The following is a 14,783-nucleotide window of genomic DNA, read 5'->3' on the forward strand; positions in this document are numbered from 1 at the left end:
TGCTTTAATACCTGTGACACATATTAAGCATTTATAAATACTCATTAATGCTAATACCTATTCATTGCAACTATGATGCAGTAAATGAGGAACACTTGTCAACTTTGCATGTATGGACACCATCAGAATCAAAAACGGAATTTTCATTGAATTATAAATAGAACCTATGCAGTACAGGCGCTGGCCGCTAGGGGGCCGAGCGGTACCTCTCACATGCTGACAGAAAGGCCGCACAACAGGGTGATATTTCCTTTGTTTTATTACAACATCGTCTCGAACACATTGTTTAGACCTACAAAAATGCACATAAATGTGCTAGTTTAATATTTTGATATAGCACAGACTCGCACAGTGGCAAATAAACAAATTTACATGAGTGTACACAGCATCATATGCCAGTAGGGTGCATTCACTTCCAGACCGGGATGCTCCCAACGGCCTGTTAACATCAAACTTGCTCAATGAGAATATAAAGACTGGAGCACTGCTTTACTGGGAGCAGATCAGTTCTGTACAGGTGAGCTCCAGAGGTCACCGCTTGAGATAATTAAAAAAAACAGACGCAACACAGACTTGAATTGCTTATTGACACGTGCTCCTCCTGTCTGTGCATTCATTCATTCATATGGAAACAAACCGTGAATCGGTGTCCACAAAGTCATCAGTTACCATCAGTTACTCAAGTATCTGACCAGTGTGCTTTGTCCATGTGCATATGTTGTGTCCTGCTAACAGTAACATGACCTGGGATTTTTTTTTTTTTTCCAGAGGTAGCGTCTGTCAAACAACACTCAAAGCTCTTTCTTCAAACAAACTAAAATACACAAGAAAGAAATAGAAAAATAGACATTTTTTCAAAAGTTCTGACAAAAGCACGATCAATGACAATGAAAAAAACAACCAAAAAAACAACCGCCACATGAACCTGTCTGATGCTCTTGGTCCGTTCCGTCACATTCACAATCCCAACAGGTTTTCCCGCTGTAGCACCAGAATTGTTCCCAGATTTCCTCATGGTTACCATCACAGTTTTCGGAATACTTTGTGTTGAACGATGAGGGTGTAGCACAGACGTTGGTGGTCAGACGTCACCGCGTCTCTGAGGCAACACGGCTTCCTCTCCTCGTTTGTTGATCCATCCCAGTGTTGAAATGAACGGTTTAAACACATCCTAACAGCGTGCACGCACACATGCCAGCATTGTTAAGATCTTTGCGGTGTGTTCAAATACTTCAAGAAGAGAATATAAGAGATAGTGAATGAAAGAAAAGTCAAAGGACTCAGAATTTTGTTGCATAATTGAAACAGCTGGAAAAAAAGGATAGAAATAGATGTGGAATCCTCTATCTGGGAAAGGGAACATTAATCTTAAATCTCGGGATAAAATGTCCTTTTATGTTAGGTACTGATGCCAGTGCACTGCAAAGACCCTTTTAACTCAAAGACTTTGGCTTATAAATAACAAAATATACTCTAGATATCTGATCTATTGAAAAATAAATAGCAAATCTTTTTGGGGGGGATACACCTGATTGTGGAAATTAACAATTTTAGTCAGGCATCGCTTTGCTGTGTGCCTGGATAGTGCAAGCATGCCCATAATTAATTAGATAAATATGTGTAATTCAGCACAAAAAGGTGAGGGAGGCGACAAAAACGCCACAACGGGAAAAGCAAGAAAAACCACGGGGAATTTGGGAAGTAAAAAGTAACTATATGGCAAAACGTCAACACACAGACATCAAATATTTAAACAGCAAAGCTGGATTTGTTGCCCATTATAGTGAAATGACAAATATTTTCTACAAAATCAATTAAATATATTTATATTAGGAGTTGCCCCTTAAATATATTTGTCTTTTTCTTTTTTTTTTTTTTAACTACAAAGCTCAAAGAAAAAATAATTCAATAAAACTATTTTGAGAAGGTCTGAAGGTAAGCAACCTCACAGTTTGGGTACCCTGGTTAAGTGTGTGTGTGTGTGTGTGTGTGTGTGTGTAAGAGAGACAAGGCTGGCCATTGTGCGACAGTTATTTGAAGGCGATGCGTTCAAAGACCTTCAATTACCGATACTGGCCTTAAGAACCGCATGGAGTTAGCAGTTCACCAAACAGCGCACACACACACACACACACACACACACACAGGTGACACACAGCCTCTAAATCACCAGTGGAAACACAGAGTTCTGTTCCAGTTTAAGGGGTATGAGTTCGCCCCTCGGCCACGTTGGGTGTGTGTGTGTGTGCATCGTAAGAGTCCACGGCTGGCTGTGTGTCGTCCCAATGGCGGTTTGTGGGTGGGAGGGTGTGTGTTCAGGAGCCAGTGTCTTGTTGGGACGGAGGCTTTTCTGATTGGCTCTGCTTGTTCTGGCTCTCTTGACTTGTCTCCTCTCCCAGCTCGCCCATGTCCATATCAGGCAGGTCCTCTTCAATGGGAGCTGCCGCTGCATCCTCACAGTACACGCAGTCCTAAACACACAGACACCAGATGTGACAACGCTCTCCACCTCCGACCTTTCAGGACGCCACCGTTCGTGTTCCTCACCTTTACGTTGATGGCGGCGGGGAGCCCCCCCCTCCTCATCCAGGGGTGCTCCTCCACCAGCTCCCGTCGCTGGTCCGAGGAGAAGTGAGGCTGGCTCTTCTGCATCTGCCTCAGCCTCTCTTTGTCCTCTCGCAGAACTTTCTGAATGTCCCTGAGGGTTAGACACCACATTGCATTTATATATTACAGCCTAGCAACAGGAAAGACGAGCGTCTCGATAGCGGGTTTCTTACCTCGACGGCATTTGATACGTCATCATGACCTTGTCGTCGGCGTTGGCCATGAGCAGCCAGAGGGGCTCCTGCAGAACGTATTTGATGAAATGTTTGCCTTCTGCTTGGGATGAGACCTTGGGCTGGGACTGGCCACCATCAGAACCTCCTTCACATCGGGTTTTGCCTTTTACCTTTGCCTTGTGGTCGTGTTCCAGGGAGTCAACGCTGCCAAAGTATTTGCTGGTGTTGCTACTTCCTACATAGGCAGAGAGACAAAAGGCCTTTAGATGACATAGATGTGACTTTGTATCATGACCGAGTCGTGTATGTATATTAGAAACAGTTTTATCAGGCTCATTTGTTCTTATTTGTTAATGTGCGGACCTGCTCTGCTACCTGAAGCTCCACTTGCTGATGTTCCGCAGCCTGAGCCTGATCCCGATCCCGATCCCGAACCTGATCCAGAGCCCGACCCTGAACCCATGGAGCCAGAGGTGGCAGATCCGGTGCCAGAGTGGGAGTCTTCCTGTTCTTGCAGAAGAATGTCCAGCAAGTCACACGATGAGGAGTTGCCATCACTGTGTGCACCCTCTCCCGGAGATTCCACCTGCAGCACCAACGTTAGTTGTGATGAGGCTTACGTCACAGTTGACTTGTCTGACCTTGTTCAAGGTCAAATATGGTGCCCCCCACTGCCACTGGTTTCACTGTGTCTCACCTGTTGGTGGTTTTCAGTTTTGGCTGCTCCTCTGTTTTTCTCCCCTGTTGTTACGACTGACCCAGATCCTGCAGCGGTGCCGTTGCCCTGACCTCCTGCAGAGGGCGCTGTGCTGTCCTGACGTTCTATCGAGCGGTGTCCCTCCTCCATGCTCAGCAGATTGAGCTGAAGCGGGGAGCTGCACCGTGACTCAAACAGAGGTGGCGACGTCGTCGGTTCCCTCGCTCCAGATGCTGGGGTCGAGGAGCGTGATGCCACCCCATCACGGACCACTGATTTGGGGGCTTCGGAGGCTAGGCTATAAGGGAAAGGCTGAGCAGGATATGGGGTTTGAGCTACAAACTGGGTCTGGACTGGGAAAGAGGGTTGTGCAGCAAAGGGTGTCTGAGAGGTGTACGCCGTCTGAGGGGTCTGGAAAGGCTGTGGGGTGGTGTAGGGGGTCTGAGCCGTTTGGAACGGCTGCTGTGGGGCAAAGGCAGTCTGAACTGGAAATGGTTGTTGGCTGGTGTAGGCAGGTTGTGTTTGCATGGTGTAGGCTGGCTGTGGGGCTGGAAAGGGCTGCTGAGCAGTATACACTGGCTGAGACTGGGTTTGCTCAGGGAAAAATTGTGGTCTCGGAGCAGCCCCCAGCTGTCCTATTTGTCCTAGCTGTCCCATTTGGGAGAAGAGGTAATTGGGTAGCACAAGAGCCACGACAGGTGTAACAATGGGGGCTGGAAATGCAGCTGCGTTAGGTGTGGCTTGGGTGCTTTGGGCATCTCCATAGCCTGCAGAGAGGGATGGGTCTGGGAGGGGGGCCTGAGCGGGGGCAGCAGGCGCTGGAGGGTAGAGGGGATAGGTAGGCACCATGGTCGGATAGGAGACGTTAAAAGCTGACTGGGATGCTTCTGATGGAGACCAGGACGTTTGGTTGAGACCCTGGAGAGGCGGCCGGGGTTTACGGTTCGACACGGTGCTGTCTGATGAATCGGGATGCTTCATTCGTGCCTTCTTTGATTTCCTGTTGCGGATGCCTCTCTTAACGGTGGTCTCTGGCCTGGTGGCGCCCTGTTTGGTAGCGCCTCGTGGTCCGGCCGATTCTGGATAATACAGTTTTGAGTCAGAGGATCATTTTTTGGATCCACCCACATTTTGAAATGATTTTGCTCTGTGTGATCGTACCTTCAACAATGGTCGGCCCTCTCTGCTTGTGCAGATACGTGGAACAGTCCTTCTGGAATGTTCTGGTGTTGATGAGCTCCCGGCAGCGGGTTAGGAAGGCCTGCTCTTCTTTCTGGGTGTGTGCGGCCAGAACCTGCTTAGTTAACCCCAGGCGCTTGTAGGCCTCCTTCTCCTGGCTGGGTGGGGACACCACGCTGATAGGCAGAGCGGAGGGTGCGGGGCTTTCTGCCACATCCTCGATGATCTCTGTAAAACAAACCAGTTCCGGAGGTCTCAGCAAAACATTTCTTAATCCGCGAGTCTGACGCAGCTCAACCTCACACCTGTACTCACCAGACTCTGGCTGAGGCTTCTTGTCTCCCACGTGGACGATGGTGCTGCTGTAGCTGCACTGTGAGGTGATGGAAACAACACTTTCAGCTTTGCTGGGCAGTGACAGGGGTGCCAGGGGTCCTCCCACCACAGCAGCTGCACCAGAGGGAGGTTTCTTTGGGTCCTTTATGTTTGACAGGCCAGGTTGGGAATCCAGCATTAAAGGGTCTGAAAAAAGAAACAGAAATTCATTATTTACTGCTCAGAACAATAAATGCTTACAACAACACAGACGTAAAACCAATTAAAGCAGGAGGCACTGGAAACGTATCACAAGGACAGGTTTTCACATGTCACACCTGGGTTTTCCTGAGACACTTGCACACAATCGTCTGGAGCCTTCTTATCATCATCAGAGTTGGACGAGGTCGTATTGGAAGAGAACTGGTACTTTCTCTTCACTGTGACAGGAATATTACAACTCTCCAGATACCTAAGGGAAAGGAAATATTGTTGAGCACACGGACTTTGCTTGTCTGTTATTTGAGACATCAACATGCCAGCTCTTACCTAATAACACTGTCAAGGCAGCTGATCTGCTGATAGGAGTGAACAGTGTGGTCTTTGCATGGGAAGTCCTCCAGGCTACCCGCAGTACTGTCTCTGACCTGCAGGGGCGCCAGCGCGTCCTTTGGCCGCAGTACTGAACCCTTTTGAGGATGTGCTGCGCGACAGAAAGGGATGCAAAATGATGAGCACATCTCACAAATAGTTTTGTTGAACATACCTTACGGTGTTTTTGGAAATTTGTAATCTGGTTGGAAACACAAATGTTCAACATGGAGCAACTACTACATAAAGAACCATTAACAACATTAAACTCACTGTCAGAGGTCTTCTTCTGCTCAAGCTTGGCTAGTGATAGTGAGGGTGATGGGGATGGCAGACCAGCTTGGGAGTCCTGGTTCTTAAGCATATGGACCCCTTTACAAATCTCCTGGAATGTCCTGGTGGGCTTGGCCTTGCCCGTTTCTTCTGTTGTCCTTCCTGCGTTCCCATTCTCACTGGATGAGCTGATGCTCACCTGCTGCTCATGGGAACCGTTGCTTCCGTGGCTGCCGTAACCGCTGGAGCCCATGTTATGGATTGGCTGAGGAGGGAAAAGAACATATGACACAGACTGACAGGCATGTGCATGAGATGATGGGTGGATCAAGTCTATGTTTCTTTACTTGTAGTAGAAGCCTGTGAATCTGTTCACTGATTTCCTGGATGTCCGAGTCCATAATCTTCCCCCCATGGAATGGTGGGGCAGCAAAAACGTCTTCATTCACAGGACCCCTGGACCCAGACGCAACATGCCAGTGAGCACTCCCGAAAACAGCATCACACCATTTCTACTGACGTGGAAACTAGAACTGCGACGTACATGCGCACTTTGTGCCTGCCGATGACAAAGGAGACTTTGCGACTCCACGGGTTGACAAAGCTGGACCAGCTGCTGTCAACGGTGATGTACTCGCCGTTTCTCGCAAAGAAACGGATGGAGGAGTGATCGAAGGGCTGCCCCGCATACTGCAGAACTGGAGGGGGGTAGAAAGAATGGGGAAAGAACATCAAGCACCTGAAACAAGGGCCGAATGCACAAACATTTGTCTTAGTTTTAGTACAAAACAAGCTGAATTTGTTCTTAAAGGAAATGCGGATGGAGTAAATCAGGGCGGCTCTTACTCTTGCGATGAACAGCGAGCATCAGTGGTCGGTCGCTGGGGTGCAGGTTGAGTAGCACAGGGGTCCCAATCAGGTCCTGAGGGAGGTACCCCAGCAGAGGCACGGCCCTAAGTGGAGGAACACGTTATAATGGCACGTTCATGACATGAAAAACGACTAAAAGGAAACTGAATCTGCGCCTGTGTGCCTGCGCTCGTGCTTTGGGCCGTACCTTTCATCCACGTCCTGGAACACACAGTTAGGTGTGTGTGTTGTGGTGAAGATGCGCTTGTCAGGGGGGATTCTGGGAGCTGTAAGCAGAGAAGGATAAAAGTTGAGCAGGCAACAAGCGATAAGTCAGTGATTTGTTTGAAATCATGCTCAGGGTCCTTCAGCCCAAAGCCTAGCGTGCTCATTTTTATGGAACTAATGTTGGCGCCAAGCGTTACCTTCATATCCAGAGTGCACCCGCTCAGCAAGCAAGAGGCAGCAAAACTGTTCCTCGTTCAGCTCAGCATCCTGGACTTTCATCAGGTACGGTGTCATGCGGAAAGGATAGTACTGAAGATCCCCCTCGCGCTCCTTGCCACCACTAAAAAACACGCAGGTATATATAAATAAACAATACATCTCTTTACATAGTATGTTAAAACTTGTAACGTAGTCCTATCATGTTAACTGCAATACTCTAAACAGCCTCTAGGTGGAGACGTTGCTTTAAAGCTCTCCGCTGCCTACTTCCTCTCACACAGCTCTTCCCCATTCTGATGCTGAGCAGCCCCCCCATCACTCACCTGATGCGGCAAAAGAAGGATTTCTCCTGCATGCACTCCGTGGGAGAGGACTCTGGATAAGAGTGGGAAAACACTGGTTTGAGTCCAAGTATGAGAGACGAGATTGTAAAAATAAGAAAAGCCAGCATTATGTTTGCTTAGTCTAGACATTATCTCCAAAGTAGGAAAAGTACGTTGTGTTGAGTGATCCTTGTAGAACAGGACAAGATATCAGCTCCCAAATAAAAACATGTCTCCATGTTACAACTAATGAAAGCCAGATAGTGAATGTTATCATCGTTCCATAAGCACTTAAGTCTTTAGTAATGGCTTGGGTAGAGAAACGCAATAAATCAATGCGAACACCCGAAGCAACCGTAACTATTCCTCCAATTCTGGCAAACATTAAACGCAGGCGTCAAGAGTCTGCTATTCAGAATTTATTTTTAAATATTTTGTCAAATCACAGCCGGTGACTGTGTCAACATGTGACAGGCATCGACGAAAGTGTGATCGCGCTGTTAATATAATATTCGCTATGCGTGTCTTAGCATGTGCATGTGGGGGGCAAGTCATGTGAACGATGCACGTGAAGGTGTATAGAAGCGTGTTTCGTGACGATGTTCCATGTGGTCTTTAGGGGGTTATCAAACCCACCATCCACGCCTGGACCCGATTCAAGAACCGAGCACGTGTATGTTTCTGTAAGCTCGTGGCCCATACCTGCGCCAGTGCACATGCTCCACGAGGGCAGTCGGTACGGCGTGGTGAAGCTGTAGAACACGCTAACGTCCTGGGGCGTCAGGAACTCCACAAACTTGGCATTGTGGAACACTTCTCGCTTGCAGTTCAAGATGGACGCCGCCTGTTCCGAGATGTAAACGATCTTCCCCGTGATGAGGGAGACGGCCACGGCAAAGATATCCTGATGGCACAGAGATCAAAGGGAAAGGAATGAATAATAAGGAATGTGTAATTAGTCTGTAAATCTACAGTGTTTCTGCATTCTGGTTTACTATTAAAGTGAGAGAATTACAGTGTTTTTGAGGGTGTATTCAGAGGTGATGCTGTTGATTTCTTCAATGGTGTAGGATGAGACATCAAAGCCTGGTGGCTGACTGTCATTAATCATCAGCATCTGGTAATATTCTTCATTAGCTGCAAACACAGGTGAGTTTCATCAGTGCACATGCTGCACATATTTCACGTGTATCATCTCACACTGACTAAAAATGTTCAGAAACATCTAAATTCTGGATTCAAAGTCTTGAACATGTTCACACCGCGACAGCATGAAGAGGGGAAGAGGGCTTACCTTTGACTTGTTTAACACATCGCAGTGCATATTTGAGCGTGTTGATGGTGCTCGACTTTCCCTTGCTCCTTTTTTCTGAAGGCAAGTGCATCTTCAGCTCCTTTAGGGTCTTGAAGAGCTCCTTCTGGGTCTTTGCTTTAGCCGACTGTTCGCTGCTGCAGGGCGCACATGAGCAGGAGACACGTGCATCACAAAAACTGACAAGGTCTCACCGCTGCTGTCACACCGAGAGGCACCCCCAGCTTCCACCGCACCACGGGATTACAACGGGGGGGCGTGCACGTTTCATTTTACATCAAATGAAGTGAGGCAGGGTAAAGATGCTAACCTGCAGCCGCTGGTGGAGGGGTTATCCTGCTCCGAGCTCACAAGGCTGAAGGCGTTTGAGCTGCTTGGCGGTGAGGGGCTGTGAGAGTTGGAGCTGGAAGAGTAGAAAGATCGTCACGTCAATGGAGGAGCAGAACTCCAAAATAAAAACAGTCACTACTCAGGGAGCCGAAGCTGTCGCGGAAACATCACATTTGTATCATTTCAGGACAAACTGTTGTAATTTATTATTTCATCTTAAAAACTGATAGGTGACTTAAGGAGTTAGCACTCGTAGCACATCCAGCCGTTCATATTTAGCCTTTAATAGCTGTAGAGCAGCACCCATTTAAACCTTGACTCACACTCATTTTTAACCTAATTCATTCTAAATGCATTTCTGTGGGTGACTATAGCACGTATGTTCAAAGTAACCACTTACACACAAACTTGTTTGTGCCCAACAACAGGTTTGAGTCATATGATGCTTTTCCCCCAGAAACATCTCCATTATTGTGTTATTTTGCCTGTAAGGTGGTTCTGGGCTGATAGGTTTTCTGGGCTTAATAAAAGTCAACACAGGTGGTTATGTAACAGCCGTGCTCTGGACAGCGAAAAACATGGAAATTACAATCAGACGGATGTGAGACATCTGCCACCTGCAGCCTACATCATTAACCTACTCAGCTCCCCTCAGTCCATTATTATTCTAGACAGCGGCGTCATCCTGGCATTTCCGCCAGCCTATTGGGAAGAACGATCCATGCTTCTCTACTCTTGTGGGGACAGTTTCAGCCCGACTTCCACGGGGTCTCCGAACAGAGGTGAGTCATGCAGCAGAAAATGGCCCCTCTTGTACTTTTAACGAAGCGCACTTCCGTGACCTAGATGGTCCACTCCCCCACGGCGATGGGAATAAACCGAACAGGCGGTGATTCAGTGCGACGTGATGTTTTCTCACCTCTTGTTGCTCCCCGAAGACTCCAGGAGGGCGGAATCTTTGCCATTGCCGTTGGAGCTGCCCACAGACTCGTTGCCGTGGGACTCTCTGCCGTGCGAGTCGTTGCTGGGGGATTCTATCCCGCTCCCACTCAAACCGCTGCCACCCATCTCTACATCCTCGTGTAAGGGTGTGTGCGTGCGCTTCCTGTTGTCGTGCGATGCCGCGTGCTCGTGGCTGCTGTCGCTCCCCTCCGATGCCAACCCCAGCTCCGACTCCAGCTCGACCCCATCCCGCCCACTACAGTCCTCGCTGTACGTGCTGGCCATGCGGTGAAGTTGGCTAATGGCGCTGCAGGGCACGTGCTCCTCGTTCTCCACCTGGAAGCAAACCCGTTCCCGGTTCCTTTCGCGCTCCTTCCTGGTTGAGTACAGGAACTTCTTTGAATCTCTGTCCTCAGACATGTGACAGGCCAGCAGGTAAACGGTGGGAGCTCAGGTTGTTTTCCACATGTTCCGTATGGTCACAGTGGCTTCTGAATGTGGTGGATCACCCAGGAGGAGTTGTGAAAGCTAAAAAGAAAATAAAACAAAGGAGAAGTTAAAGAGACCAAACTCCCTTCAACATTACAGACAAGAGGTTCAACGATAGACGCACACGGTCCTAAAATTAGACACAAATCGATGGGGGTTAAAAGCGACCATCCACCTAGAATCTACTACATTTTGATTGGTCAGCCAGAGCGGCCACTGATGCTAGCATTGATCTCAACACTGATAAAGGGAAAGCAATGGAACATAAAGGTCCCAGACATGACCACACACCGATAGACCTCTCTCAAATGGGCTGCACACCAGACGGGCTGCCCCTTGCCCTTTCCGGCTGGAATTAAGCCCCAGAACAGTACGATCCAGTTTGATTTCAAAAGGGCGCCCTCCTTTAAAAGGTGAGCGCACACAGATGAAAGCAGAGGCCTGAACACACGACCCGAACAGCATTTCAGCTAAGTCACAGGGCTTATCTGGTGGTCCACAGCCAACAATACCACCTTACACACACACACACACACACACACAAAACTGAGCAGGTAGATATAAACTAGAAAATAACATGTGTCTATAATTTAATATCATGAGGACTACTCAACATTAATGCTGGGGAAATAAATAATAACTCAACCATTAAAAGCTGCCAGGCTACAGATCTCAGAGAGCCAATAATGGGATGTTTTCAGCATCAATCACCTCTGTAGTTTATATTACCTAATAATGTCCATAGAAAAAGGATATTTACCCCAAATCCTGTATAAATAAAGCATAATCACACTTGACATTGTAATAATAAAAAGATATGGCAGGAAGGTGGGTAAGAAAGGTGATATTTTCCACCCTTTATAAAGAGTTTGTGCAGGTGTAACAGCCACCGCTGCCTCTAGCGCCCCCTTTCCACACAGAACATTATAGCAGCAGCTACATACGTCAGGTAAAGTCACAGTGGAAGGCATTGGCAGTAGAGACTGCAGCCAAATCCCAACTATTTCTCCGACATTCCCGCTACGTCCAGGATCAAGGGTTGTCCATTTATGTAAGCCTGCAAATTCAGCACCTTGTGGCGGCTTCAGCCTTTATATAAGCTGTTTTACATAACGTGCAAGTGTTCAGGAATGTTTCTCCCAGTTCAAGAAATGTAGCAGACTTTCCAGTCGCTCACACGCCCGTTGCCACCTCAGGAAGTGACCCACTCCCAAGTTTATCTAAGCGGCAGCCGGGCGACTTTCTATTGGCTGCTGCAACCGACCAATCAGGTGAGAGCGAGGAGCGACGACAGGTTAGGGTCATAATCATGTCACTGGACCTCTTTCAGCTGGCAAAGACAAATTTAAAGAAATGTATCGTGCCCTTCCCTTACACCGGACACAGAGGATGAATAAGTCCAGCGCGTTAGAACATATGGCAGAACCTCGTTTTGATGCCATTATTGAGTGGCAGAAATTACACACAGCAGATTAGATGTCAACCACAAAACGGTCACCTAAGATTCAGAACACTGAGAGCAAGAATCAACCAACCCAAACCCCCCCAAACCCAGCACTCAGAGCAGCAGCGCTTGCTTAAGGAAACCAAACTCTCCATTTTCCAGCTCAGCCCTGTTTCAGCTGGAAACGACGCAGCAGCACACTAGCACAGATCCCGGGCATTATACAATGCTGCTCCAGTCACATGGATCCCACAGCAGCTAAGCAGGCTGCAGTCGTCGGGCTTTACCACATGCTCGCACTGGGATCCGACCAGTTGGTGGAAATCAATTTGAAAATGACATCTGAGACTGAAGTTACATAAACCTCCTTTAAGAATAAATCTTTATTAGGAACTACTACTTTTCTGAGCAGAATCAACAGGTCACCCTTTGAACAAAGACTGATTAACCAGAAGGATATTCTTATCATTAATGTTCAGGTCTGTTTAAGTTTTTAAAAGCCATTATTAGGTTGTTGCAGATGTCTGAATCCATGTTTGGAAGTGAAATAGGCTGCTGTGGAAAATGTCTGCATCGACCGTGACATGGAGGTCAGACATTTACATGTTGTTATAAATGTACATTTACCACAATTTTAATTTAAAAAAAACAAAACACACACACATCATCAGGGACCGCTTGAGCAAATGTTAGGTATCAATGTTTGGCTTCTATTGAAATGAAAAGGATTTAAAGCTGATTAAGAAGTCGACCTAATATTTGCAGAGCAGTAGAGCAGGGACAAAATGTTCTGCCTGGACAGTAGGCCACGAACACTACAGCTCAACCAGCACGTCAGGCACAGAACTGACTTTTACTCTAAACTGGTCACAAGAAACTTGCTTCTGCATCCTACATTTGTGCAACAGTTGCTGCCATTTCAATGCTCCCTCCTCAGTCTGAGACTAGCTCCTTAAAGCTCACCCACAAACGCTGTTTGACAATTTGATAGGATGCCACATAAACATATTTATAGGCAGATAATCGAAAATGTAAGAAATAGTCCTTATATAAAGAGAACAAACACCCCTTCCCCCATCTAACTCGCATTGACCTGCTATTCAAAATCCACACACACGTTGACCTGCAATCCACTGCACGGTACACTGACACAGTTATGTAAAAGTCGGCATATCGCTCGAAAACCGCTACAAGGAGGCACCGACCTGACCACCGAGGGGCCAGATCTGAAGAGAGGACCCCTACCCTTCACCGCGAACCTTTATAAAACTCACAACAGCATTTTTAGGCTAGAAAATTGCAATAAGTAGAGCAATCAGAATGTCCGCGCATGCGCACATCAAACTCCGTTATGCAACTTATTTTCTGAGCTCTGCTTTTTACTGAAGATCTAAAGACTAGATATGAAGGGAAACAAACCTGTGTGTCCCGCAAAAGTCCGCTTCTTTGCTGTCTTCGGTGTAGAACTCGAATAAAGGAATAAAAGACTCAGATAGCACAGCCACTACTCCTCAATGAGTACGTGCTTCAGACGGGCTGACACACTAGTTAAACGGGACCTCCCCGGCTTTCTCCAGCTCCGGCCCACCAGCCAATCAGAGAGCTCGACGCGCGACCTCAATTCAGACTCCGCCCCCGGCGCTTCTCAATTGGTCAGAAGCTACGGGTTTCCATGGAGAAGGTGACGGAATTACAAAGGCGGCTGCTCATTGGTCCAGGCGCCTGTCAGTCGCTTTATATAAACAAGCCTTCCACCGCACGTGTAGTCCCATGTTGTGTGTAGAGTGCAGCGTGAGGCTGGTGTGGTCGGGCTGAGTCGAACCCTGACACCCAAAACAGCGTATCGGGTGTTGAAATTACATAAAGTTCAAAATCATGAGGAGGAACCCCCCCCCGGAAGCGATGCCTCACCCCCAGTTCCTCTGAGAAAAAGATATTTATACATTTAAAAAAAACCAAAATAGCAAAAATGTTCGCGATTATTGCAAATAAATGTGGTCAAGTTGAACACCCCTCAGTTGCCCTTTTCTATATATATTTTTATTTTTATTTTGTTACCTCAAAAATCAACACCAATTTAATGATGATATTAGAAACGTGTTTCCGTCAGTGCACAATTATAGAAGGGACACGTTTCGCGTCTTCATCACGTACGAAAGAAGATAACACTGAATCATGCGGAGCATCTGCCACCATCTGACGGGCCTTGGTCTCTTATTCTTTTTTTCTGTCTTTTTTTAGTGGGGAAAAAACCCAAAATGATTCCAGGCTGCAACATTTCTTCGACAGGATGAATGAGTTTGGTCATCAGAGCTGAGGGAGGACACTTTTTACACGACTGCTGTAGTAGCCACGATGCTGTCTCCAGCCAAGAACCTGAAACGTGATAACCAAGTCTCTCACGGCGCCCACACGCCCCCCATGAACCACGGAGTCTGGTGGAATCCCACTATGCTCTCAAAGCGGAGGAACACGTGTTGAGATTTTTGTGAATCGGTTTGCAGATATCGTCACAAACCAGCGCATTTGCTGATGTCATACCAGGCAGATGGGACCCCACCCACCTAAAATAAGGCTTTAACATTATACAATGATGCACTATGATGAACAGATCCCCACCCCCCCGCCACATGAGATGATTCATGGACTATTCTCATCAACACCTCAGACACATTTTATTTGCTGGTGCGGACAGCTGAATGGGAACTCCTACAGGAAGGTGGAATTCCCCAATCGATGCTGAGTCATGAACGTGGGCAGCTGTGAGGTCCAGTCCTTTAACATGAATATGGCTACCTAACCAGATATC

At 47.4% G+C, this 14,783-nt stretch overlaps 1 protein-coding gene across 4 annotated transcripts; it reads right to left on the minus strand.

Moving 5' to 3' along the window:
• Positions 1-241: 241 nt before the first annotated feature.
• Positions 242-13,554, minus strand: LOC130535428 (period circadian protein homolog 2-like). 4 transcript variants are annotated; one of them, XM_057050445.1, is made up of 23 exons: positions 13,394-13,554; positions 10,019-10,569; positions 9,080-9,172; positions 8,752-8,906; positions 8,473-8,594; positions 8,160-8,361; positions 7,458-7,509; positions 7,113-7,255; positions 6,896-6,974; positions 6,685-6,791; positions 6,383-6,536; positions 6,186-6,294; positions 5,839-6,103; positions 5,524-5,677; positions 5,313-5,446; positions 4,975-5,181; positions 4,642-4,887; positions 3,481-4,559; positions 3,159-3,369; positions 2,954-3,018; positions 2,781-2,848; positions 2,548-2,698; positions 242-2,471 (listed from the first exon to the last, which is right to left on the minus strand). In XM_057050445.1, exons 2-23 carry the CDS (start codon positions 10,459-10,461, stop codon positions 2,316-2,318), a joined length of 4,395 nt encoding a protein of 1,464 aa, XP_056906425.1. In that variant the 5' UTR covers positions 10,462-10,569; positions 13,394-13,554; the 3' UTR covers positions 242-2,315. The 4 variants fall into 4 exon arrangements, with proteins under 4 accessions (XP_056906425.1, XP_056906424.1, XP_056906422.1 ...); XM_057050444.1 differs by having other exon boundaries at positions 3,147-3,369; XM_057050442.1 differs by having other exon boundaries at positions 2,781-3,018.
• Positions 13,555-14,783: the final 1,229 nt, after the last annotated feature.

This window comes from Takifugu flavidus, chromosome 12 (assembly GCF_003711565.1).
Source record: "Takifugu flavidus isolate HTHZ2018 chromosome 12, ASM371156v2, whole genome shotgun sequence".
NCBI classification, from domain to species: domain Eukaryota; kingdom Metazoa; phylum Chordata; class Actinopteri; order Tetraodontiformes; family Tetraodontidae; genus Takifugu; species Takifugu flavidus.

Excerpts from the sequence above, each read along its gene's own strand:
- LOC130535428 (XM_057050441.1), bottom strand. The coding sequence starts at position 10,461 with ATGTCTGAGGACAGAGATTCAAAGAAGTTCCTGTACTCAACCAGGAAG. Across the intron at positions 9,173-10,018 it reads TCTTCGGGGAGCAACAAGAG|CTCCAACTCTCACAGCCCCT; the intron begins GTGAGAAAACAT and ends CTACTCTTCCAG. Across the intron at positions 6,792-6,895 it reads TTCCAGGACGTGGATGAAAG|GGCCGTGCCTCTGCTGGGGT; the intron begins GTACGGCCCAAA and ends TCCTCCACTTAG.